This window comes from Oncorhynchus keta, chromosome 5 (assembly GCF_023373465.1).
Source record: "Oncorhynchus keta strain PuntledgeMale-10-30-2019 chromosome 5, Oket_V2, whole genome shotgun sequence".
Lineage (NCBI taxonomy): Eukaryota > Metazoa > Chordata > Actinopteri > Salmoniformes > Salmonidae > Oncorhynchus > Oncorhynchus keta.
In genome coordinates this window covers 1,817,484-1,841,390 of record NC_068425.1, presented here as the reverse complement: position 1 = coordinate 1,841,390, position 23,907 = coordinate 1,817,484, and the positions used below count along the sequence as shown (strand labels likewise).

At 43.2% G+C, this 23,907-nt stretch overlaps 2 protein-coding genes across 4 annotated transcripts in view; both read right to left on the bottom strand.

The window, feature by feature from the left end:
* Positions 1-668: 668 nt before the first annotated feature.
* si:ch211-195b15.8 (tyrosine-protein phosphatase vhp-1) lies at positions 669-4,610 on the bottom strand. The gene is made up of 5 exons (XM_035770620.2): positions 3,942-4,610; positions 3,496-3,612; positions 3,166-3,325; positions 2,509-2,632; positions 669-2,405 (listed from the first exon to the last, which is right to left on the bottom strand). The coding sequence occupies exons 2-5, from the start codon at positions 3,595-3,597 to the stop codon at positions 1,148-1,150; spliced, it is 1,644 nt and encodes a 547-aa protein (XP_035626513.1). The 5' UTR covers positions 3,598-3,612; positions 3,942-4,610; the 3' UTR covers positions 669-1,147.
* Positions 4,611-8,918: 4,308 nt separating this feature from the next.
* The window catches only part of ap2a1 (adaptor related protein complex 2 subunit alpha 1), a 52,089-nt gene continuing 37,100 nt past the window's right edge, over positions 8,919-23,907 (bottom strand). Inside the window, exons 11-22 of one of the 3 annotated variants that reach the window (XM_052518360.1) lie at positions 23,519-23,750; positions 21,418-21,597; positions 19,397-19,551; positions 18,866-18,925; positions 18,235-18,306; positions 16,672-16,754; positions 15,910-15,998; positions 14,116-14,240; positions 13,832-13,948; positions 13,682-13,751; positions 13,445-13,579; positions 8,919-11,308 (exon numbers count right to left, since the gene is read on the bottom strand). In XM_052518360.1, coding sequence (XP_052374320.1) covers positions 11,231-11,308; positions 13,445-13,579; positions 13,682-13,751; positions 13,832-13,948; positions 14,116-14,240; positions 15,910-15,998; positions 16,672-16,754; positions 18,235-18,306; positions 18,866-18,925; positions 19,397-19,551; positions 21,418-21,597; positions 23,519-23,750 — 1,396 coding nt within the window. In that variant the 3' untranslated portion in view covers positions 8,919-11,230. The remainder of the gene's footprint in view (positions 11,309-13,444; positions 13,580-13,681; positions 13,752-13,831; positions 13,949-14,115; positions 14,241-15,909; positions 15,999-16,671; positions 16,755-18,234; positions 18,307-18,865; positions 18,926-19,396; positions 19,552-21,417; positions 21,598-23,518; positions 23,751-23,907) is intronic. The other 2 variants (XM_052518361.1, XM_052518362.1) reach the window with 2 other exon arrangements.

Sequence of the window (23,907 nt, the reverse complement as noted above, 5' to 3'; positions counted from 1 at the left end):
GATTTTAAATGAGTGAACCATAGTATTCACACATCGTGTACTACCTTATTTGGCAATTGAGACCAGTTGTATGTAGGTCTAGTCAGTCATTTGGTTAGTGGGGAATTTTACAGCAGGGTGGACATATAGCTGGAGCAGGGGAGTAGACCTATAAAGATACTTTTGCAATGTATTGTGGGGTGTTATTGATCCTTGGCACATGGAATTTTTATAACCCCTTTATTTATTTTTCACATTTAGTACTTTAGCTTATGCATTTGAGTGTATTGTATGATTACCCTCAAACGACTTTAGCCTACCTGTTGAGAATATAAGGAGATATTGGAGGGAAAACTCCTAGCGTACAGTATTTTATACTAATAGTTTATGACAGGTAAAGCATTCTTGTCTTCCTTTCTCTTCCTGATTTGCCCATCCCCTCAACCGGATGACTCATTTACATGGGCATGTTGCTCATTTTTACCACACCCACAACCCCTCCTTATTAACCCAAACAATTTGTTGATGTTCAAGGGCAGACTGCATTCTTGTAATATTTTATAAAATAAGTGAATTACCATATCAGTCTGAATTGTGAATCAGATGTTTTCCTCATAGGCCTAAATTATTGTAAATGTCTGGTGAAATTCATCGGAGATTAGACAGAATAGAAAAGCCATGAGAGAACATGAGTAAAATATGTACTTTAATGAACACTATGATCCCATTACAAACAACAGTGCCAAAATACCATCCTCAAAATATTCATTTTATAAATAACAACAATAAACGGATCACTTTATTCACATCAATCAATAAATAAAAATCAACATAATCAAGCCTAAATCCATGAGCATTGTGTTGGAGGCATAAACTGCTCCTATATGTAATATATATAGTGCTTTTGAAGGAAGTCAACAATAAACTGGTATTTATAGGACAAAGCATTCACTCAGAGCTCTGTGAACATGGTATGGGCAGACAAATATTTTACATGCAGTTATGTTCTTCAGTTCCTCACATGCATGCACACACACACACACACACACACACACACACACACACACACACACACACACACACACACACACACACACACACACACACACACACACACAAATCAATATCCTGGCATTTACCAGCCCTCTCTCTGTGGTCTCTTAATGCATCAGCACCTATAGGGCAGAACAGCCTGTCCCACTTTGATCCGGGGGCCAAGCAGAACCCCCAACAGCATCTTCTCCCCCCAGCCCAGCAGCTTGTTGACAGTCAGGTTGAGAGGAGACAGGAGGCCCTGTTCAGCATCCACTCCTTCCTCAGCCTCCACTGCAGATGCAGACAGTTTAGCTGCTGGCGACACCTGCTGGTCAACTATGATACTGAGCTGATTCAAAACAGAACTGCTGCTCAGGCTCCCAGTTAGCGTCTCCCTCTCTGCTCTTCCCCTGCTGTGGTCCTTCCCTGTCTTTGGAGTTGAGTTAGGCCTCCCCTTCTCCATGCTCTGACAGCGGCTGGGCTCTCTTTTACCCTGGCCTCTTCCAGCTCTCTCTACTTTCACCTGGGTTCGGGAGGAGCAGTGATTGGGCCGACCTGCTGCTTTGCCACAGGATGTGCTCCTCTCTCTCTGTTGTACGTGTGTCTGTGAGGAGGAAAGGGCCACCGCCGAAGGCTTTCTACCGTGCCTTTTTGAACCACTGGTGCCTTCTGACTCCCTCTTGTGGATGGTGTTGGAAGCGCTGGAGCGTGTTGGCTTGTGGCTAATGCTGTGCCTGTTGTTGCTTTGTGGCTCATTCTGGTGGGGGGTTGGGAGAATTGCACCAACGGGAGACAGGGAGAGGGTGAGGCTCTTGCGCTTCTCAGAGAGAGACGCAATGCCTGTTGGGATTTGTAGTGTGTTGGGCTTTGGTGTTGGTGTCGCTGGTTCGTTGGGGCTTGGAGTCATTGCTCCACACGAGTTCTGGGCCTCCCTCTGGTTCTGGTTGTGGTTATGGTTCAGGTTGAGAGTGAGCGTTCTGAGTTTGCTAGAGAGAGACAGCGTCAGTTGTGAAGGCACACTCCTCTGGTCTTGCTGTGGCTTCTCTGATAGACTCTGAGTTTCACATGAATATGAGCACCTTTGCTCTATGTTCTCTGTGTTACAAGTGGAAATCTCATTGTACATATTATGCACTTTAGCAACCCCTAAAAAGTCCTTAGCAACATAGCCATTGTCCTGAATATTCATGATCTGATTGGCTGACAGGGGGACAGAGGAACCGCAGCTAATGTTTTCATTGCTTGACTGCAGGCATGTGTCCAGTGATCTGATTGGCTGGATAGTGGGGTTGCCATTAGAGGCCTTCTGAGCGAGGGTTCCCTGGAAGTGTTGTAGCTGACCCAGAAAATTGAAGTTAGGGGAGATTGAAGGCCTGCGCTCTTTCACAAACCTGAAAGTGAGGAACAGACAAGATTAGATTTGGATGCTTTATATACGCATACACACACACAATCATTAAAATGCATGAATACATATAGCACAGACAAACACACCTGTAGGCATGGTCAAGGTCCATCCCCAGGTTGTACATAATGTAGGCCACAGCCAGGGCAGGGGAGCGAGAGATTCCTGCAGCACAATGAACTATCACAGATCCACCTGATGACATAGCCCCATCTGAGAGAGCGAGAAGAGATAGATAAGGCTTTTTTTGTTGAAATCATCCATACTGTATTGCATGACATCATTAAGCCAGACTGCAAACTGTGCAAAGGACACACAGCTTATATCAACTGTCATGAATGGGCTTCCTGCAACAGTATCAATTGTCCGTGATACTGAATGGGCTGTAACAGCATTCAATATTTCTGAAACCATAGGAGCATAACTGGCCTGCATGAAACCCTGATCAATAACTGCTCATCACTTGAACTGAGTCATCTGCGTTTCTTCCAGACAGACAGTCGCCACTATGTAATGCATCCATGATGATGCAGACTGTTGCATAATGATGACATGCAGGAATGTCCTATCACCTAACCTGTAGGATTTGCCCTGGTTCCCCTTATAGTGCACTTTCCCCTTATAGTGCACTAGCTCTATAGTGCACTTGCTCTCTGTCTTGTCGAAAATAGTGCAGTTGTACTATATGGGGAATAGGTTGACATCCATTTGACACATAACTGACCCAATCTCATCACTATTCTCACCGATAAAACGCAGTGCCTCCGGGATATGGGGCAGCAGGTCGTCTCGGAGAGAGTCGTCGATGGGGATGCGAAGGTACTGGGAACCGGGAAGGAAAGTAGGCTGCGGGCTGCAGCGGCTCACGCTTAGCACGTAGGAGATCCCGCGAGCGCCGAGGCAATCCTGCAGCCGAGCAGGGATAGCACCGGGAAAAGACAGGCAAATATTAATACATTCTAGTCTTCTGGAAGAGCTGCATTTTCGGTGCATTGTGAAAATACAACGCGTTGGCCAATGACGAGAGCTAGGCTATCAATTCTATAGACTGACCTACTGAATGAAAACAGTATTACCTGCGTGACGTCCGTCTCTGCACCTAGGTAAAGATGCGGTAGGATGAGAGACAGCGGTGGACGTTCGCGTGTCCCGTTCTCTCTCTCCCTGTAGAACACCATCTCTGTTCTTTGTGTCTGGAACCGAAACATGAGAGAAAACTTTGCTCATTTCAATATCAAGGGATTACAATTATGTATTAGGGTACAATACATAGGAATCGAAAAAAGAATGCATGGAACTTTGAAAATAATTTTAACAGTTGCATGAAATATATTAGCATTATTATTGCCATGAATGTTAATTAAGAAAACATTACTTTGGTCAATTGCTGCTGCAGAATGATGTTGTCTTTGCATTACGTCATGGATTTTGCAAGTTCACATACATTAGATGATCATAGGAGAATATAAGATCAGACATAAATGATGCAAGCAAAATTCAAAAAATATTACATTGTACTTACGATTTTCAATCCAAACGAAGATACTGGAAATATCGCACAAATCAACTTGCACACCAAATAATATAATCAAACGAATGGTCTCAAAGCAAATGGATGAAGAATCCAAAAGGATATGTTATGCTTAACTAATAATCAGTTGAGTACAGGTAGGTCTCTCTCTCGACTTCTAATCTCGTCCTCGTCCTGTCTGCGACTGTAACATTATTTGTTGTTGTATGTCTATACCTGCGCGAGGGGAAAAGGATGAGGTAATGCGTTTTCTACAAGCTAAGAATAGTACAATTGTATGTGATGTCATTTTCAACCAATCAGCACCCATGCCGGACTCTGACGCGTGCGCGCGCACGCGCTCCATTTGTTCATCATCATCAATTCGCCTGAAGACCTTGGCTTTTTATTGTGATGAATCGTACCTTTTCTGACGCTATTGTTGCAGAGCCGTTTAAAAACAACACGCAGCTGCAATACCCCGTGTGCGAAAATAATTGATTTGTCCAAAATCCTATAATCTCATCCAGTGGCGATTTTAGCATGTACATCTTGGTGTGGCAAAAAAAAAAAGTGGGATAGATGCCAGCAAAGCCACTACACAACACTAAACAATACATTAATTGCACCATTACGGTGACAAACGGTGCCCACAAACGGTTAGGTCCTACATAAAGCTGTCCCAACAGCAATCCCAACACATGTCCACTGCTACACCTGGCTATCAGCGGAGCAGTCCTTGTCTGGTAGCGAAACAGTTCATTCAGCCTTATTACTGCCTTAAAAAAAAACTGCTGATATGGCTGACTTGCTTAAATAAATGCGGTTTCTAATGACAATTGAGATGTACAAAATATGGCATAAGGGCACGACAAGAAGAGGCAATCCGTAATTTCGATTAAGACCTTAATGAGCGAGCTAGGACGGACGCAGTCAATATACCTATTTGTTCAGCACTTCTAAATGTACAGCAACATAATTCAGAACATGGGCGATCTTACAATGTGCTCCCTGTATACCAAGTCAGAACCGTGGGATAAATAAAAGGTGGCACATAAGCAGACAATGAAAGCTCTTACAATATTCAATGATTACATTTCTCAAAAACAGGTTATAGGCTACATGTGCACCACCAAGTCAGAACAGTAGGCGAATTTAAGAAGTGAAAATATACCAAATTATTAGGGTGAGGCACATGAGCTAATAACAGCTTACGACACAACATACACTTAGTATTACTTTCTTTGTGGGCACCGTTTGTCACTGTTATAGTGTAATTTATGTATTGTTTAGTGTTGTGCTGTGTTGTGGCTTTGTTGGCATGCATCCCACTTTTTTTTTTGCCCCACCAAGACTTACATGCTAAAATTGCCACTGCTTTTATAACTGCCCCAGTCAATTGTAAGTGCTGTTATTGGGAAATGGAAACGCCAAGGAGCAACAACGGCTCAGCCGCGAAGTGGTAGGCCACACAAGCTCAAGCTCACAGAACTGGCGGATGCCAGGACAATGCTACCTGCCTGAATGCATAGTGTCAACTGTAAAGCTAGTTTGAGGAAGAATAATGGTCTGGGCTGTTTTTCCATGGCTCGGGCTAGGCCCCTTAGTTCCAGTGAAGGAAAATCTTAATGCTACAACATGCAATGACATTAGACGATTCTCTGCTTCCAACTTTGTGGCAACAGTTTGGGGAAGGTACTTTCCTGTTTCAGCATGACAATGCCCCCAGTGCAAAAAGCAAAGTCCAAACAGAAATAATTTGTTGAGATCAGTGTGGAAGAACTTGACTGGCCTGCAGAGAGCCCTGACCTCAACCCCATCAAATCTTTGGGATGAATTGGAATGCCGACTGCGAGTCAGGCCTAATCGCCCAACATCAGTGCTGACCTCGCTAATGCTCTTATGGCTGAATAGAAGCAAGTCCCGCAGCAATGTTGCAACATCTAGTGCAGGGCTGCCCAACCCTCTTCCTGGAGATCTACTGTCTTGTAGGTTTACAGTCCAACCCTAATTTAACATATCTGATTCAGCTAGTTATGGTCTCTTTTGGCTGTGCCGGGTGGAGATTATAACAGATCATGGCCAAGATGTTCAAATGTTCATAGGTGACCAGGAGGGTCAAATAATAATAATCACAGTGGATGTCGAGGGTGCAACAGGTCAGCACGTCAGGAGTAAATTTGAGTTGGGTTTTCATAGCCGATCATTCAGAGTATCTCTACCGCTCCTGCTGTCTCTAGAGAGTTGAAAACAGCAGGTCTGGGACAGGTTGCACGTCCGGTGAACAGGTCAGGATTCCATAGCCGCAGGCAGAACAGTTGGAACTGGAGCAGCAGCACGGATTAATCAGGCCAGGTAGTCCTGAGGCATGGTCCTAGGGCTCAGGTCCTCCGAGAGAGAGAAAGAAAGAGACAGAGAGGGCATACTTAAATTCACACAGGACACCGGAAAAGTCCGGAGAAATACTCCAGATATAACAGACTGGTTCCTATAGAGCTCCATTCCATAAAAATGGAGGTCTATAGGAGAAAGCCCTGCCTCCAGCTGTTTGCTTAGAAATTCTAGGGACAATTAGGTCTGCGTCTTGTGACCGTAGCGTACGTGTAGGTATGTACGGCAGGACCAAATCAGAGAGATGGGTAGGAGCAAGTCCATGTATAATGCTTTGTAGGTTAGCAGTAAATCCTTGAAATCAGCCCTTGCCTTGACAGGAAGCCACTGTAGGGAGGCTAGCACTGGAGTAATATGATAATTTTTGGTTCTAGTCATGGTTCTAGCAGCCATATTTAGCACTAACTGAAGTTTATTTAGTGCTTTATCCGGGTAGCCGGAAAGTAGAGCATTGCAGAAATCTAACCTAGAAGTAACAAAAACGCATGGATTAATTTTTCTGCATCATTTTGGGACAGAAAGTTTCTGATTTTTGTAATGTTACGTAGACGGAAAAAAGCTGTCCTTGAAACGGTCTTGATATGTTCGTCAAAAGAGAGATCAGGGTCCAGAGTAACGCCGAGGTCCTTCACAGTTTTATTTGAGACGACTGTACAACCATTAAGATTAATTGTCAGATTCAACAGAAGATCTCTTTGTTTCTTGGGACCTAGAACAAGCATCTCTGTTTTGTCCGAGTTTAAAAGTACAAAGTTTGCAGCCATCCACTTCCTTATGTCTGAAACACATGCTTCTAGCGAGGGCAATTTTGGGGCTTCACCATGTTTCATTGAAATGTACAGCTGTGTGTCATCCGCACAGCAGTGAAAACTAAAATTTTGTTTTCGAATGACATCCAAGAGGTAAAATATATAGTGAAAACAATAGTGGTCCTTAAACGGAACCTTGAGGAACACCGAAATTTACAGTTGATTTGTCAGAGGACAAACCATTCACAGAGACAAACTGATATCTTTCCGACAGATAAGATCTAAACCAGGCCAGAACTTGTCTGTGTAGACCAATTTGGGTTTCCAATCTCTCCAAAAGAATGTGGTGATCGATGGTATCAAGAGCAGCACTAAGGTCTAGGAGCACGAGGACAGATGCAGAGCCTCGGTCTGATGCCATTAAAAGGTAATTTACCACCTTCACAAATGCAGTCTCAGTGCTATAATGGGGTCTAAAACCAGACTGAAGCATTTCGTATACATTGTTTGTCTTCAGGAAGGCAGTGAGTTGCTGCCGCAACAGCCTTTTCTAAAAGTTGACAGGAATGGAAGATTCGATATAGGCTGACAGTTTTAAAAAATATTTTCTGGGTCAAGGTTGGGCTTTTATTTATTTTTTTTGTGTGAATTTTAGCCCTTTTTCTCCCCAATTTTGTGGTATCCAATTGTTTTAGTAGCTACTATCTTGTCTCATCGTTACAACTCCCGTACGGCTCGGGAGAGACGAAGGTTGAAACTCATGCGTCCTCCGATACACAACACAACCAAGCCGCACTGCTTCTTAACACAGCGCGCATCCAACCCAGAAGCCAGCCGCACCAATGTGTCGGAGGAAACACCGTGCACCTGGCAACCTTGGTTAGCGCGGCCCGCCACAGGAGTCGCTGGTGCGCGATGAGACAAGGATATCCCTACCGGCCAAGCCCTCCCTAACCCGGACGACACTAGGCCAATTGTGCGTCGCCCCACGGACCTCCCAGTCACGGCCAGTTACGACAGAGCCTGGGCGCGAACCCGGGGTCTCTGGTGGCACAGCTGGCACTGCAGTACAGTTGTTACAGGTTGGTAACATGCAATGTTTTGGGAAGCTACTCTGAAAATCTAGTTTACCAAGCTACCAATTACTTCACACTGGAAGTTAAGCTACCCTCAATAAAATATAGTTTACTTGACTAAAGTTACTTTGAAGAAGTAGTTCACTATATCCAAACTACATCATGAAAAAGCATCAAATGTAAATCCAATATGTCAAATTACAAATCACAATAACAGTTTACTTTGGGGTCATATGTTAACAATGTGTTATTTAGCCAATTAATCAAACAGTTTCAAGTGAGAGTTAGGCTAGTCTGATGCCGAAAAAGGAACTTATTGCCTACTTCACCCACATTTTATTTTTGCAAAATCAGAAGTGTCTAGTTCCAGTAGTTAGCTACACCGCTGCATGGCAAACAAGTTAAAACACGACTTAGATTTGAATTTAGTTCAACTACCACCAAGCTACTGGAAAATATAATTAAAGTACTAGTTGAACTACAACAGGATCTTTATTTAATGCTCAATGTTTATTCAATTATTCACATTACATCTACTACTTGGTCAACGTGATGAGTTCTTATTGATAGGACTATGCGATACATCCAACTACAGTTCTGGAGAGCTGCTGTGTGTACAGGCTTTTGTTCAAGCCCAGCACTTACACATATCAGTTTCTTGTTGCGGACGTGGAACTGTGGTGAGCTTTGGAAAGAATTTCCTCTTGACGGACATCATAATCACCATCACACACAGACACACACTTTCCCATCAAGAAAAAGAGAGCCAGTGGTAGAGTATATGGCATAGTTTTACTTTCACATTATTCAGTACAGAGTAAATCTTAAATCTAACACAGGTATCTCACAGGTTTAACACCGATACACGGGGCTGCATTAGCTAGCGGATACTGCATAGACGTGCACACACACACACACACACACACACAATGATTCTACAGTTTCCACTACAATGATCAGACTGTTCCACCAATGCTGCATGGGTTAGACGTATAAGTGACTCCCTGCTGAAACTAATATGACCATGTCTCAAAGATAATTTAGGATATTTTTATCACGTGGTACACCAACACACTCAAACACACACACACGCAATGCCCACCCCTGATGACTCAATCCCGGTAGTTGTGATTGACAGTTGGTCTTTTGAGTTCTCTCCTCCTCCCTCTCATCTCTAAGAATGGACATGTGGGTGCGTGTGTCTGAAATGTGAGTTTACAGATAAGTGCTGTCTAGTGCCTTTGCTGTTGGTTGTGTTTTCAAAGATTAGAATCAATCTATCTGCAGATTGCAATCTTCTCCCAAGTAATACCACAAGTTTAAGTATTTGTGATGTGTGTGTGCACAAGCCTGTGCGTGTTTAGAGATCAAGTTCTGAGGTACTCCTCTTTTTTCAGTCAATCCCAGTATCAAGCAGCACTCTACTCTCCAATCCCATCCCTCTTTTCAACGCGGAAAAATAAAAAATAACGAATACTAGGCCTCTGCTCTGCCGCTTCACTCTTCATGTGAACACGGACTGGCCCACTGCCCTCTAACTCCCCATCAATAGGGCTTGCCCAATGCTTACTTATGCACGACATAAACATTTCATAAGCCATCGTAAAACACCCCATGTCAGCTCTCAAAACATTGCTAATCTGAAATAAACAGTTTTAACGACATCTTATAATTTCTTATCTGTTGTCATACTGACTGTGGTGGTAAGTAGGATTTATGACAGGTTTAAGTCCAAGTATCAACCACATCGCTGTCTGATTAACATTGTAAACAAGACCAGCTACCTTGCTACTCTCCTTCTATCTCGCACTCCTTTTAGCTGACCCCTTACCCTATTCTCGGGGTACACACTGCTGGCCCTACTTTCTCACACTACCTTTCACATACATACACACACACACAAACAGAAGCAACACAACATTACACCATTAAAGAAACATACAAAAACTTCAATAACTCCACTACTAATAAAAGGAAAGATGAGACAATAAAAAAAAAAAGATAAAAAGGGGTAATTCATTACACTTTATATATATATATATAAAGTATATATATATTCCACAAACAGGTACAGAATCATTTGAGTTTATATATAAAGTATGGTTACAAGCCAGAAAGATGGGGTAATTGTGAGGGGTATTGATGGACTGAGGTCTCTTGGAACCACCTAAAGTGCACTGGCCATTTCCACTGGAATAAAGCGGGAACTGTAGACTTGGGAATGTGCCGGAATTATTTTATGGAATATTATATCTCAGGGATTATACTGAGAGGCCCTTGGGATGTATAACCGGTGGGGGTCTGGGACAGCAGAGGGTGGAGAAGAGATGGGGTTAAGGTGAAGGTGGGGGTTTAGAAGAGTCCCATTTCTTTAGTGATTTCGTTTTACCCCTCCCTCCCACTAAAGGAGGACCCTAATTCAGATAATTTACACAGACACTTAAGCATGTACAAATATACGCATGTATGTGCCTACATGTGAGAGTATCTGGGTGTGTATTACACATGAATGCGTGTGTGTGTGTATGTGTATGTAGAACTGGTCCTCCCATGCAACTCCTAGGAATAGTCTAAGGTTGAAATGTCGCGGAATCGATGCACAGAATTTCCCACCCTTCCCCATGCATCACACACGCACGGACACACACCAGCTGTCATCACAAGTCCATGAGCAGTCGGGGCTTAAATAGACAGGACGGAGAAAAACAGGACACACACACCAGCACGATTCTGAAACACACACAGTCATACACTTACGTTCACAGGTAAACACAGAAGAAGAAAAAAAGAATTGTAGCGCCGATGATAATAAACAGTAATAATAATAAGAATCGGAATTATAATCGTGACAATAATGATAAATGTCAATGATTGGGCAGTCGTGTAAGTGGCAACGACTGCTCCCCCCTCTTATGTAGGTATTTTTCCTTCTCGTTGATTCTTTGTTCTTGGCAACCTCAGGATCGGGGAGTGGGGGGTGAAGTGGGTGGGGGGAGTTGAAACGCTAGTATCGGTGTGTTGGGTATCTAGAGCGTGATGATGATGATTGCCTGGGTCGCGTTGGGTGGGTTCTAGACTCAGGGTTTTAGAACTGTTCTGCCAGGAGGTCACAGACACGCTGGGAGACAGTGTCCTTGCTGCTGCGCAGAGTCAGCCGGTACATCTGACAGAGAGAGCAGACACAGATTTAACATGGGTAAACGTAAACACACATACACCCTTAAACATGAATTAACATACAGGGGGGTCAGTAAAGTTCAAACCACATAATATATAAGTGCCTTCAGAAAGCATTCATACCCCTTGACTTAATCCACATTTTGTTGTTACAGCCTGAATTCAAAATTGATTAAATAGTTTTTTCAAACCTATCTACACACAATACCCCATAATGAATTTTTAAATATATATATATAAATAAAAAATGTTTTAAATGTTTGCAAATTGATAGAAAATGAAAGCTCTCACTTATATAAGTATTCACACCCCTTTGCTAGGACACTCCAAATTGAGCTCAGGTGTATTACATTTCCTTTGATCATCCTTGATGTCACTACAACTTGGTTGGAGTCCACCTGTGGCCAACTCAGTTTGGACATGATTTAGAAAGAAACACTCTATACAAGGTCCCACAGTTGACAGCTCATGTCAGAGCAGAAACTATACCATGAAGTCCAAGGAACTGTCCGTAGATCTCCGAGACTGTGTGAGGTATATATCTGTGAGGTATATATCTGGGGAAGGGTATACAACTATTTCTAGGGTGTTGAAAGTTTGCAAGAGCAGTGGTCTCCAACATTGGGAAATGTAAAAAAAAAAATATTGAACTACCCAGACTCTGCCTGAGCTGGCTGTCCGACCAAACTGAGCAACTGGGCAAGGGAGGTGACCAAGAACCCAATGACCAATCTGAAAGAACTACAGAGTTCCTTGGCTGAGATGGGAGAACCTGACAGAAGGACAACGGTCTCTACAGCACTATACCAATCTGGGCTTTATAGGAGTGGCCAGAAGGAAGCCACTCTTAAGAAAAAGGCACATGACAGCACACCTGCAGTCTGCAAAAAGGCACTTGAAATACTCAGAGCATGAGGCAAAAGATGATTCTGATGAGACAAAAATGTACCATCTCTTTGGCCTGAATGGAAAGCGTTATGTCTGGAGAAAATCAGGCAGCATCATGCTATGCGAATGCATTTCAGCGGCATGGACTGGGAGACTGGTAAGGATAGATGGAACAATGAATGGCGCCAAATACAGGAAAATCCTTGATGAGAACCTGCTTCAAAAGTGCAAAATATTTTAGATCGGGGCGAAGATTTACGTTCCAACAGGACAATGACCCTAAGCATTCAGAGAAAGCAACACTGGAATGGCTTCAGAACAAGAATGTGAAAGTCCTTGAGTGGCCCAACCAAAGACTAGACTTGAATCCCATTGAAAAGCTGTGGAAAGACTTGAAGATTGCTGTTCACCGCAGCTCCCATTTAATTTAAGAGCTTTGGAAAATCTGCAAAGAAGAATGGGAGAAAATCCCCAAATACTGATGTGCAAAGCTGGTGACATACCCAAGACGACTCAAAGCTGTAATCGCTGCCAAAAATGCTACTATAAAGTAGACACAGGGGTGTGAATACTTATGTAAATGAGATATTTCTATATAAAAAAATTAAATCACTTTATGATTTTATGGGGCATTGTGTGTGTATATGGGTAAAAAAAATAAAAAAATTTAATCAATTTTGAATTCAAGCTGTAACAATAACGTGTAGGATAAGTCAAGGGGTATGAATAATTTCTGAAGGCACTATATATTTTGCATCATCTAAAAGTTTAACACATGGTAGAATGAAGTTACACTGATGACACATTATAAACCTGGAGTCTAACACTGCGCACACAGAGAGAGAGAGAGAGAGAGAGAGAGAGAGAGACAGAGAGAGCGAGAGAGAATGTGGAGATTCAAGTGTTCAATTTTGGGGTGTCAGTGAGAAAGTGCAGAAGAATGAATGTGGAGGGAAAAGTGAATGAGAAAGTGTAAAGGGTGTGAAAGAGAGAAGAGGGGAAAGAGGAGAAAGAAAGAGAGTGAAAAAGAACAGGGACAGTTGTGTGTTACCTGCTCGCCAGGCTTGATTTGCAGCAGCACACAGAAAGACACAGACAGCAGTGAGTGATGCAATGAGAGCAGCACAGAGAAGGACAGACGGACTCTGTGTGTGTATATGCATGTACATTTGTGTGTGTGTGTGTATGCATGTACATTTGTGTGTGCGCATTGTGTGTGTGTGCGCGCGCGTACCTGGGCCTGCGCATTGGGTTCCAGTCTCAGCAGGCAGCCGACCTGTTGGGCCTTGGTCTGGATGACTCCGGCACACACATAGTTCTCTGGGTTAGGATCCACATTCTCCAACAGGGCTGTCCCCAGGCCCAGCAACTAGAGACAAGAGAGGGGAGGGGGAATGGGAGGGAGTAGGATGTGGTAGACATTCAGCAAGAAAGGGAATTAAATGAATATGCCTCAAGTGTGTGTGTCTACCTTGGCCTTGAGCACTTCTGTGTCCATGCCATGGCTGGCCTTGAAGATCTTTTGTGCTTCTTGCTGGGGCCTGAAAAGAGAAGAAAAGTCAGAAACACACACACAGAACCCCCTTAAATGCTCGCACCCTACACACACAATCTCACTTACTGGCTGAGTTGTTTCCAGCGCTGGAAGAAGTCTGCGGCGGCCATCTCTGTGGGTTGGAAGAACTTGTTGATGGTGACAGGCAGCTTGAGAGAAATGTTCTGCAGGGCTCCCCCATACCTGAGTGGAACACACACACACCTTTATAAAGACGACAAAGACGACAAAACAAAATGTGTGTGTGTGTGTGTGTGTATGTTTGGGATACTACTGATCTTGAGTGCGTGATTGCGAGGTGTTTGTATTGTATGTCCTGTGTAATAATCTGGGTGGGTGCGCGTGTGTACCTGAACTTGATGTTGAGCAGCGGAGCATCAATAAAGTCAGTCAGACACTCGATGTTGATGACCTGCTGCACCTGTGCTCCTCCCTCCACTAGGGGTTCCACTGTTTTGGTCTGCACGTTGAGCTGTGGGAAAGCCAGTCAAGGAGTGGAACAGAGCCGGGACTAGAGACCACACAGGGGGGACTGCATATTGAATATAGCTATGCGTGTTAAATACATGCAAGTATAGCCTGCAACCCAAGGGACACACATAGTAGTGTTGCACAGTATACGGAAACTTTGATACTAGAACATGAAAAACGGTTCAGTACTAGAATGTTACTTTACTGGTTAAAGAGACAGCTTATTTTATCAAAAAAGATGCGCTACTTCTATGCAAGTTTTGTTGATCAGTACAACAAGTCCCAAATGTAAGGGAAACAGATTGTTTATCATCTGTTGCCTCATGAAATCAGCCAAAACAAACTCGACAACTCAACGCACGCACACTCATTTTGAATACGCATTCCCCTGTATTGTGAATAGGCTACATCATGATTTACCCAGTTTATCAATCGAGATTTACCATTCAAATAAATGATTACCATTACGTCGATATGTAGTTAGATTGGTAAAAAACAATGTCACATTCATGTAAGATTGTTTAATTGATTCATTAAAGGGGAATGAAAACACTATCACTAAACATCTGCATTTAACATGGAAACATCTCTACTGTTAGGATTTTGATCTTGAACAATGTTTATTAGAGGTATGGGTAGGCCTAGGGCTGTGGCAGTCATGACATTTTGTCAGACGGTGATTGTCAAGCAAAGAACTGCCGGTCTCATGGTAATTGACACCTTTAGCACCAAAAATCAGAAATTTGGACTCATCAGACCAACGGACACATTTCCACCGGTCTAATGTTCATTGCTCATGTTTCTTGGCCCAAGCAAGTCTCTTCTTATTTTTTTTTGTCCTTTAGTAGTGGTTTCTTTGCAGCAATTCGACGATGAAGGCCTGATTCACGCAGTCTCCTCTGAACAGTTGATGTTGAGATGTGTCTGTTACTTGAACTCTGTGAAGTATTTATTTGGGCTGTAATTTCAGAGAGGCTGTTCATTCTAATGAACTTATCCCTCTACATTTTCCAGATTGACTGACCTTCATGTCTTCAAGTAATGATGGACTGTCATTTGTCTTTGCTTATTTGAGCTGCCATAATATGAACTTGGTATTTTACCAAATAGGGCCATCTTCTGTATCCCACCCCTACCTTGTCACAACACAACTGATTGGCTCAAACGCATTAAGGAAAGAAATTCCTCAAATTAAGGCACACCTGTTAATTGAAATGCATTCCAGGTGACTACCTCGTAAAGCTGGCCAATAAATTCAGGAATTCCTGCCAGTGATGCAACAAAACTGCCAATATGGCGATTTACAGTTACAGTTAGCTGGTGTTCTAAAGCCTATTGTTTCCACTCCCCTTTAATGCATACATGTCTGTCTCTGAAAAATGTTTGGGTAAAAAAATACAAATGTAATGAAATTGATCTTAAAATGTGTCCAAGTACTAACTCTGCTACTGCTTTGTTCAATCTGTCTGGATCAACTGGAATTTTGTGATTTTGGCTAATATGCCTACTTTTTTTTTAGCTGTGGTATCATTTGGTGGTACCGCGTATTGTGATACTAAACCTGGCATCAGTATTATGCTATCGTGACAACATTAACACATAGTGTGCAAGATATGTGTGTGTGTGTGCCAGTGTGTGTGTGACAACAGTAAGTGAATGCATTGAAGGATATGAGACTGCAGCTCCCCTGGGCAGCTGACTGTGGTGCTAAAGCTGACAAACTGCACCGAGGTCTTATTGCCATAGAACAGATACATCCTCCCTAGAAAAAGCAAAACACACACACACACACACGTTAGAAGATATTATGTCAAGTGGACACATTTAGGTGACATTTCCAAAATAACACATACACGTTAAAATGCATTATGTATTATGTATACTCCCTCATTCAGGTTATAATGCAGCATTACACACCAACTCATTCCAGTTTATAATGCATTATAACTCATAATTCTTCATACCTACAGTACAACATGTATGGATACAGTCAGTAACTCACCCATCCCATCAGTAAAAGCACTGTACACACAGTAGCCAAGTTATGCATTATGCTCACTCACCCAGCATTGAATGCATTATAGAAACTGAAGCGTACCTTACCACTGAATAAAACATTCAGTATACTAAAATGGACATGACAAAGCTAGGATGTGAACACAAATACTAAATGACGCCATCTATTACATTCTGTGCACGCTCAGACGTACTTACCAAAGCTATAGAATAGAACAGACATCAGATCAATAAGGTTGCAGAATTTAGGCTAACGTATTTCACATGGGACTGATCTGCATGAAAAGGGTTAATACTTCAAGGGAAGAATCCTAACTTGAAACCCACACATAATGCAATCTCCCAGAACTCACATCAATGTGACAAATGTGACTTAGGATTCAAGCATCTCCCCGCATTGTCTAGTAGCCCAAACTCACCCAGGTTCTGGCGGTACTCAGACTTGATGCCGATCTGAAGCAGCTGGTTCTCAAACAACACACCGTTGTTCTTACACACAAATCTGACAGGAGAGAGAGAGATAGGGAGAAAGTGAGTGTGTGCGTGCGGGAGAATGAAAGTGTTAGGATTTATCATCATGTATCATTAGCTGTTTATAAAAATGTCAATCATGTGGTGGTACATACACTATGTATAAGTTTACTGTAACTCTTCAGTCATGCCACGCTATCGCAATATCAATTCACTTCGCAGGCAAACATATACAGTTGAAGTCGGAAGTTTACATACACCTTTGCCAAATACATATAAACTCAGTTTTTCACAATTCCTGACATTTAATCCTAGTAAAAATTCCTTGTTGTAGGTCAGTTAGGATCAGCGCTTTATTTTAAGAATGTGAAATGTCAGAATAATTAGTGGAGAGAGTTATTTATTTCAGCTTGTATTTCTTTCATCACATTCCCAGTGGATCAGAAGTTTACATATTCAATTAGTATTTGGTAGCATTGCCTTTAAAATGGTTTAACTTGGGTCAAACATTTAGGGTAGCCTTCCACAAGCTTCCCACAATAATTTGGGTGAATTTTGGCCCATTCCTCCTGACAGAGCTGGTGTAACTGAGTCAGATTTGTAGGCCTCCTTGCTCGCACACGCTTTTTCAGTTCTGCCCACAGATGCTGCCACCCCCGTGCTTCACGGTTGGGATGATGTTCTTCGGCTGGCAAGCCTCCCCCTTTTTCCTCCAAACATAACGATGGTCATTATAGCCAAACAGGTATATTTTTGTTTCATCAGACCAGAGGACATTTCTCCAAAAAGTACGATCTTTGTCTCCATGTGCAGTTGCAATACTATAGATACTTTTGTACCAGTTTCCTCCAGCATCACAAGGTCCTTTGCTGTTGTTCTGGGATTGATTTGCACTTTTCGCACCAAAGTACGTTCATCTCTAGGAGACAGAACGCGTCTCCTTCCTGAGCACTATTGTTTGTACGTTTACACTTGCGCACCATTGTTTGTACAGATGAACGTGGTACCTTCAGGCATTTGGAAATTTCTCCCAAGGATGAACCAGACTTGTGGAGGTCTACAATTTTCTTTGAGGTCTTGGCTGATTTATTTTGATTTTCCCATGATGTCAAGCAAAGAGGCACTGCTTATCAGAAGCTTCAAAAGCCATGACATAATTTTCTGGAATTTTCCAAGCTGTTAATTTTTGGAAAAATGACTTGTGTCATGCACAAAGTAAATGTCCAAAACTATAGTTTGTGAACAAGAAATTTGTGGAGTGGTTGAAAAACGAGTTTTAATTGACTCCAACCTAAGTGTATGTAAACTTCCGACTTCAACTGTAGATGTATCTTACCACACGTGAATGACTTAACATAACAAATGTCATTGACATCTACACAGTTTGTTTTTGTCAATCCAGTAGGTTGTTAGATACCTTTGCTCAAGAGTGATAGAACCAAAAACAAGGTAGCCCCGCCGGAAAGAGAGAGAGAGGGAGAGAGGAGGAGCGAGCGAGCTAAAGCTCTTACTTGTTGAGAAGCTCGTCTGACTCGGGCAGAGGAGGGGCAGGATCCTCAGAGGCCGCAGAAGGGGGAGCAGAGCTGAGAGGAGTAAGGAGGGATGGAGAAAGGATGAATAAGGAAAGGTGGATGAGAGCACCAACAGAAAAGACGGGGGTGTGATAGAATGTAAAATGTGTTTGAAGGGGACAAAATGAATTACAGATCGAAAAAGGAATAAAGAGAGAGGGTGGAAGAGAGAGACGGGGGAGTGTGTCGAGGGAGACCCAAAGCAGTGAGGCATGACAAACAAAATGGAGGAAGAAGGAGAAGAGGAAAAAGCAGAGATGGGTTAGTATGAGCACTTTAGATGCAATTCACCAAAATTGACAGCATTAACATAAACAATGAGAAGTATTTTGCTGGTAAAAAAAAAAAGTGTGGTACATGTATGTTTGAATAAACACACAGCATAGGTAGGCTACAATTACATAATCCAACAACCCACATGCAATAGAGGGTGTGTGTGTCCATGTGACTAGTCTAAGGTTGAGATGCCCATTCAGCCTCCCTAAATAGCTTTAGTTTAGATAAGAACGACAGTGTTCATGTGTGTTTGGGTGCAACATGACATTCAGCCATCTTATTACTGGCCCCTTACTCCGAGTCACCAGGACCCTCCACCAATGGGGAGTCAGAGGCCTCGGGAGCGTGAAGAGCGCTGCCAATGTCCAATCACAATCGAAGACAAGAGACACACAAGCACGCACATTGCCGGACCACGCGCGCGCGCACACACACACACACACGCACACAAAAACACAGAGTGGGAAATAGAAAAAGGGAAGGAGAGAAAGTAAGAAAAGAGAAAGACAGTCACATACACAGCAAGATAAAAAAGAGAACAGACAAGATTACACATATAAGACACAGAAGAAACAAGAAGAATGACTGATAGAAAGACCAAGACAGAGGACCCGTACATATCACAGACTGCAAGCACCACAAGAATAAAACAACAACGCTCATTTTCAAGAGCTAGCTTCATATTCTACCACAGTGCATCTGGATAACTAAGAAACATAACCACACCACAAACATCAAGTTGCCACTAATCTAAGGTCCGTTTTGAATTTCTCCCCCATGGAGGGGAATCTATGAGAGTCTTCCGAGTCACAGGGTGAACATTCACCTCAGGAAGCCGTCGTCGTTCGCGCCGGCAGAGGAGGCAGCAGGCCCAGCCTCTGAAAACACATCAACCAATAGGCTGCCTGCACTGGGAGCGGCCCCACTAACGGGAGCGGCCGAACGAAGGCCAAGCAAATCCGCTGAAGGGGATGGGGTGGACTGGAAGACCAAGAGAAAGATGGAGAGAGAGAGAGAGAGAGAGGGCGAGAGAGAGCGAGATAAACAACAATTGTACAATAGCAATGCTTTGAGAATATATTGCTCAATATTAAACTAAATCCATGACAGTGATTGTTTTTTTCTAAAGCGATCACCATCTCTTTCAACTGGTGCCAGTTTTTTAAACACAAGTGATTTATGTCATTGTGCTGCGCTTTGCAATTGCTACAAACTAACAACAATGAAGACAAGGGCGAAGGTGTCTACTAAGCTATCTATTAAGATGGTCAAACCAAGGATCATTGAGCTATTTGATTTTGAATTTTAGGACCCCTTCACGTATAATTATTATTTTAAATTATTTTTATGAAACATTGAATTTGGCCTTACTGCTATTAGCCCATAGAAACACATTGAATAACAGATTAATGCATGGAAAAAAAAACATCAAAAAGGAAATTTGTTTAAAAGTGTCTGTCTTGTATCTGAGAGATAGGTGGACACCTGCTTGTCGAACATCTCATTCCATGAGCATTAATATTGAGTTGGTCCCCCCTTTGCTACAGCCTCCAGTCTTCTGGGAAGGCTTTCCACAAGATGTTGGAATATTGCTGCGAGGACTTGCTTCCATTCAGTCACAAAAGCATTAGTGAGGTCGGGCACAGATGTTGGGCAATTCGGCCTGGCTCGCAGTTGGCGTTTCAATTCATCCCAAAGGTGTTTGATGGGGTTGAGGTCAGGGCTCTCTGCAGGCCTGTCAAGTTCTTCCACACCAATCCCAACAAACCATTTCTGTATGGACCTCGCTTTGTGCACGGGGGTACTGTCATGCTGAAACGGGAAAGGGACTTGCCCAAACTGTTGCCACAAAGTTGGAAGCACAGAATCACAGTTGACTTAAATCTGTTTTCCCTTCATTGGAACTAAGGGGGCCGAGCCTGAAGCATGAAAAACAGCCCAGACCATATTCCACCACCAACAAACTTTACAGTTGGCACTATACAGTCCGGCAGGTAGCATTCCACTGGCATTCGCCAAACCCAGATTAGTCCGTCGGACTGCCAGATGGTTCATTACTCCAGAGAATGTGTTTCCACCGCTCCAGAGTCCAATGGCGCAGATTTTTACACAACTCCAGCAGACGCTTGGCATTGCACATGATGATCTTAGGTTTGTGTGCGGTTGCTCGGCCATGGAAACCCATTTCATGAAGCTCCCGACGAACAGTTATTGTGCTGACGTTGCTTCCAGAGGCAGTTTGTAATCCGTAACAGAGTGTTGCAACCGAGGGCCGACGATTTTTTGGGGGACGAACTGACTTGGAAAGATGGCATCCTATGCCAGTGCCACATTGAAAGTCACTGAGCTCTTCAGTAAGGCCATTCTACTGCCAATGTGTGCCTTTGGAGATTGCATGGCGGTGTGCTGGATTTTATACACCTGTCAGCAATGGGTGTGGCTGAAATAGCCGAATCCAATCATTTGAAGGGGTGTCCACATACCTTTGTATATATAGTGTATAAGAAAGATCAGGATTTAGTATTTATTTATTTTGACCCATATTTAAGTCTCATCTTTCCGTAGAGTGGTTCGGACTCTACAGACGTTTTCGGGGTGTCTCATGGTCTGACAAACACCGCTGTAGCTTGGCCACCTTCCACTGCAGAAGGCCGCCATTGGCGGATGCGGTGGATTGAGACGCAGCCCGTGCAAAAAACTTAGATTTTGATGGGGGTTTAAAATAAAAGGCTAATTAGATTTCCCGAGGGTGCGTGGACATCGACTCTAGGGGGTTAATGCACTTTTTGTTGTAGAGAATAGGTGCCATTTGGGATGTAGGTACAGCATATTGAATTGGATGCTCACAGCGTTAGAGGCTGCGATGGCAGCGTCACCCCCCCTGTCCCCTCCACCGTTGAGCTCTCCTCTCTCCTTGCCGTCCTCCAGCTCTACCGACACGGCACCAGGACCCTTCTTCTTCTTCAGCTTGGCCAAGATGGATGACTCCCTCTCTGGGAAGGGAGGCATCTCCTCCAGCACAGTAGCCTGAAGAGGGGGAAGGAGGGAGAGGAAGAGGGGAAAGAGAGATTATTTGACCAGGCAAGTAAATAAACACGGCTAATGGGAGCTGTTGTTATGTGGTTACAGTTATGACAATGTGACTAAACCAGTCACAGTTATGGTTTACATTTGGAACACAACCACAGCTGAACACTGCAAGGTTATATTGTTGCTGCTCTGTGGCCTGAAATGTATTCTATAGTGCCTCCAGGAATTATTCATAACCTTTGACTTTCTCCACATTTTGTTGTGTTACAGCAACATTCTTACAAAATTTATTAAAAGTGAAAAGCTGAAATAACTTGAGCCAATAAGTATTCATACCTTTTGTTATGGCAAGCCTAATTCAGTTCAGGAGTAAAAATGTGCTTAACAAGTCACATAATGAATTGCAAGGACTTGAATTGCAATAATTGTTTAACATAATTTTTTGGAATGACTACCTCATCTCTGTAACCCACTCATGCAATTATCTCCAAGGTCCCTCAGTCGAGCAGTGAATTTCAAACCCAGATTCAACCACAAAGACCAGGGAGGATTTCCAATACCTCGGAAAGAATGGCACCTATTGGTAGATCATTAAAATGCAGACATTAAATAAACGCATTCTGTTGCCAACAACGCACTAAAATAATACTGCAAAAAATGTGGCAAACACCAACTTTTTATACAGAACACAAAATGTTTTTTGGGGGGGCAAATCCAATACAACACCCTACGCACTACCACTCTCCATATTTTCAGGGATAGTAGTGGCTGCATCATGTCATGGGTATGCTTGCGATCATTAAGAACGGCAGAGTTTTTCAGGATTAAAAAATAAACGGAATGTAGCCAAGCACAGGCAAAATCCAAGAGGAAAAGCTGTTTAAGTCTGCTTTCCAGTTCCACCAGACAGGACAATAACCTAAAACACAAGGCCAAATCTACTCTAGAGTTGCTTACCAAGAAGACAGTGGCCGAGTTACAGTTTTGACTTAAATCTGCTTGAAAATCTATGACAAAACTGAAAATGGCTGTCTAGCAATGAGCAACAACCAATTTGACAGAGCTTGAAGAATTTTGAAAAGAATAAAGGGCAAATATTGTAAATATAATAATAATAAATGCCACTTTTATCCAAAGCGACTTACAGTCATGTGTGTATACATTCTACGTATGGGTGGTCCCGGGTACAATCCAGGAGTGCAAATATCTTACAGACATACCCAGAAAGGCTCACAGCTGTAATCGCTGCCAAAGGTGATTCTAAAATCTATTGACCCAGGGGTGCGAATTTGCAAAGATATATAAAAACATGTCACATTGTCCTTATGTGTAAATGGGTGAGAAAATCCATTTTGAATTCAGGCTGTAACAACAAAATGCGGAATAAGTGAAGGCATATGAATACCTTCCGAAGGCACAGTAAGTGCATTTTAAAATGCCAACATAATTTGCAGTAAACAATAAAAAGTGAAAGAGATCAGTAAAATAACAAAAACACATGCAGAGCTGTGGTAGCCTGACGCCTCACACTAAATTCTTCCTCTGCTCTGTTCGCTACAGAGAGTCTGAAACTGCTACTGTAGAAGTCTAAGCAATCAGAGTATCTAAGTTGATAACAACTTCTTGTAGACCGGCTCTGACCCAACCCATCAGGTTCTGGGACCAATCAGAATGGTAAGAACGTGTTCACATTCTAGAAATCATCGGGGAGAGTGGCAAATCCAGATTCATTTTGGAAAATAAACGTCAGTTGGTCAGAGCGATATGGAGGGGTAGCCAGGCAGGAGCTGTGTGTGCAGTGGTAACACTCCCTGGCACAGTCACATATACATCTTTCCACTGGAGACCAGGGTTCAATCCCCGTGCCTACCCTTCCAAACTGTCTCAATAAACCTGTCTCAAAATCCCCAGTCCTCACCAGGACGTCGGTGCTGGCGATGGAGGAGAGCTTGAGGTACTCCACGGCCCTTTGCTGCAGCTCCACGTCAGAGTTCCTGATCTGGCTGTCGGAGCGAAGCACCTCCTGGATCGTGGCCTTGGTCTCGGGGAACAGGTTGATGAACTTGATGTAGGCGGAGAGCAGCAGGGCGCGCGTGGGCACCGAACACAGGTGGAACTTAGAGTGGAGCAGGTTGAACTGGACCAGAGGGCTGGAGAGAGGGATAAGACAGGGGGAGGAGAGAGGGATAAGAAAGAGGGAGGAGAGAGGGAGGAGAGAGGGAGGAGTGAGGAGAGAGGGAGGAGTGAGGAGAGAGGGAGGAGTGAGGAGAGAGGGAGGAGTGAGGAGAGAGGGAGGAGTGAGAGTGA

Coding starts and splice junctions, on each gene's coding strand:
- si:ch211-195b15.8 (XM_035770620.2), bottom strand. CDS start 3,597: ATGGTGTTCTACAGGGAGAGAGAGAACGGGACACGCGAACGTCCACCG. Junction 3,326..3,495: donor CAGAGACGGACGTCACGCAG/GTAATACTGTTT, acceptor GCTCGGCTGCAG/GATTGCCTCGGCGCTCGCGG. Junction 2,406..2,508: donor GACCTTGACCATGCCTACAG/GTGTGTTTGTCT, acceptor CCTCACTTTCAG/GTTTGTGAAAGAGCGCAGGC.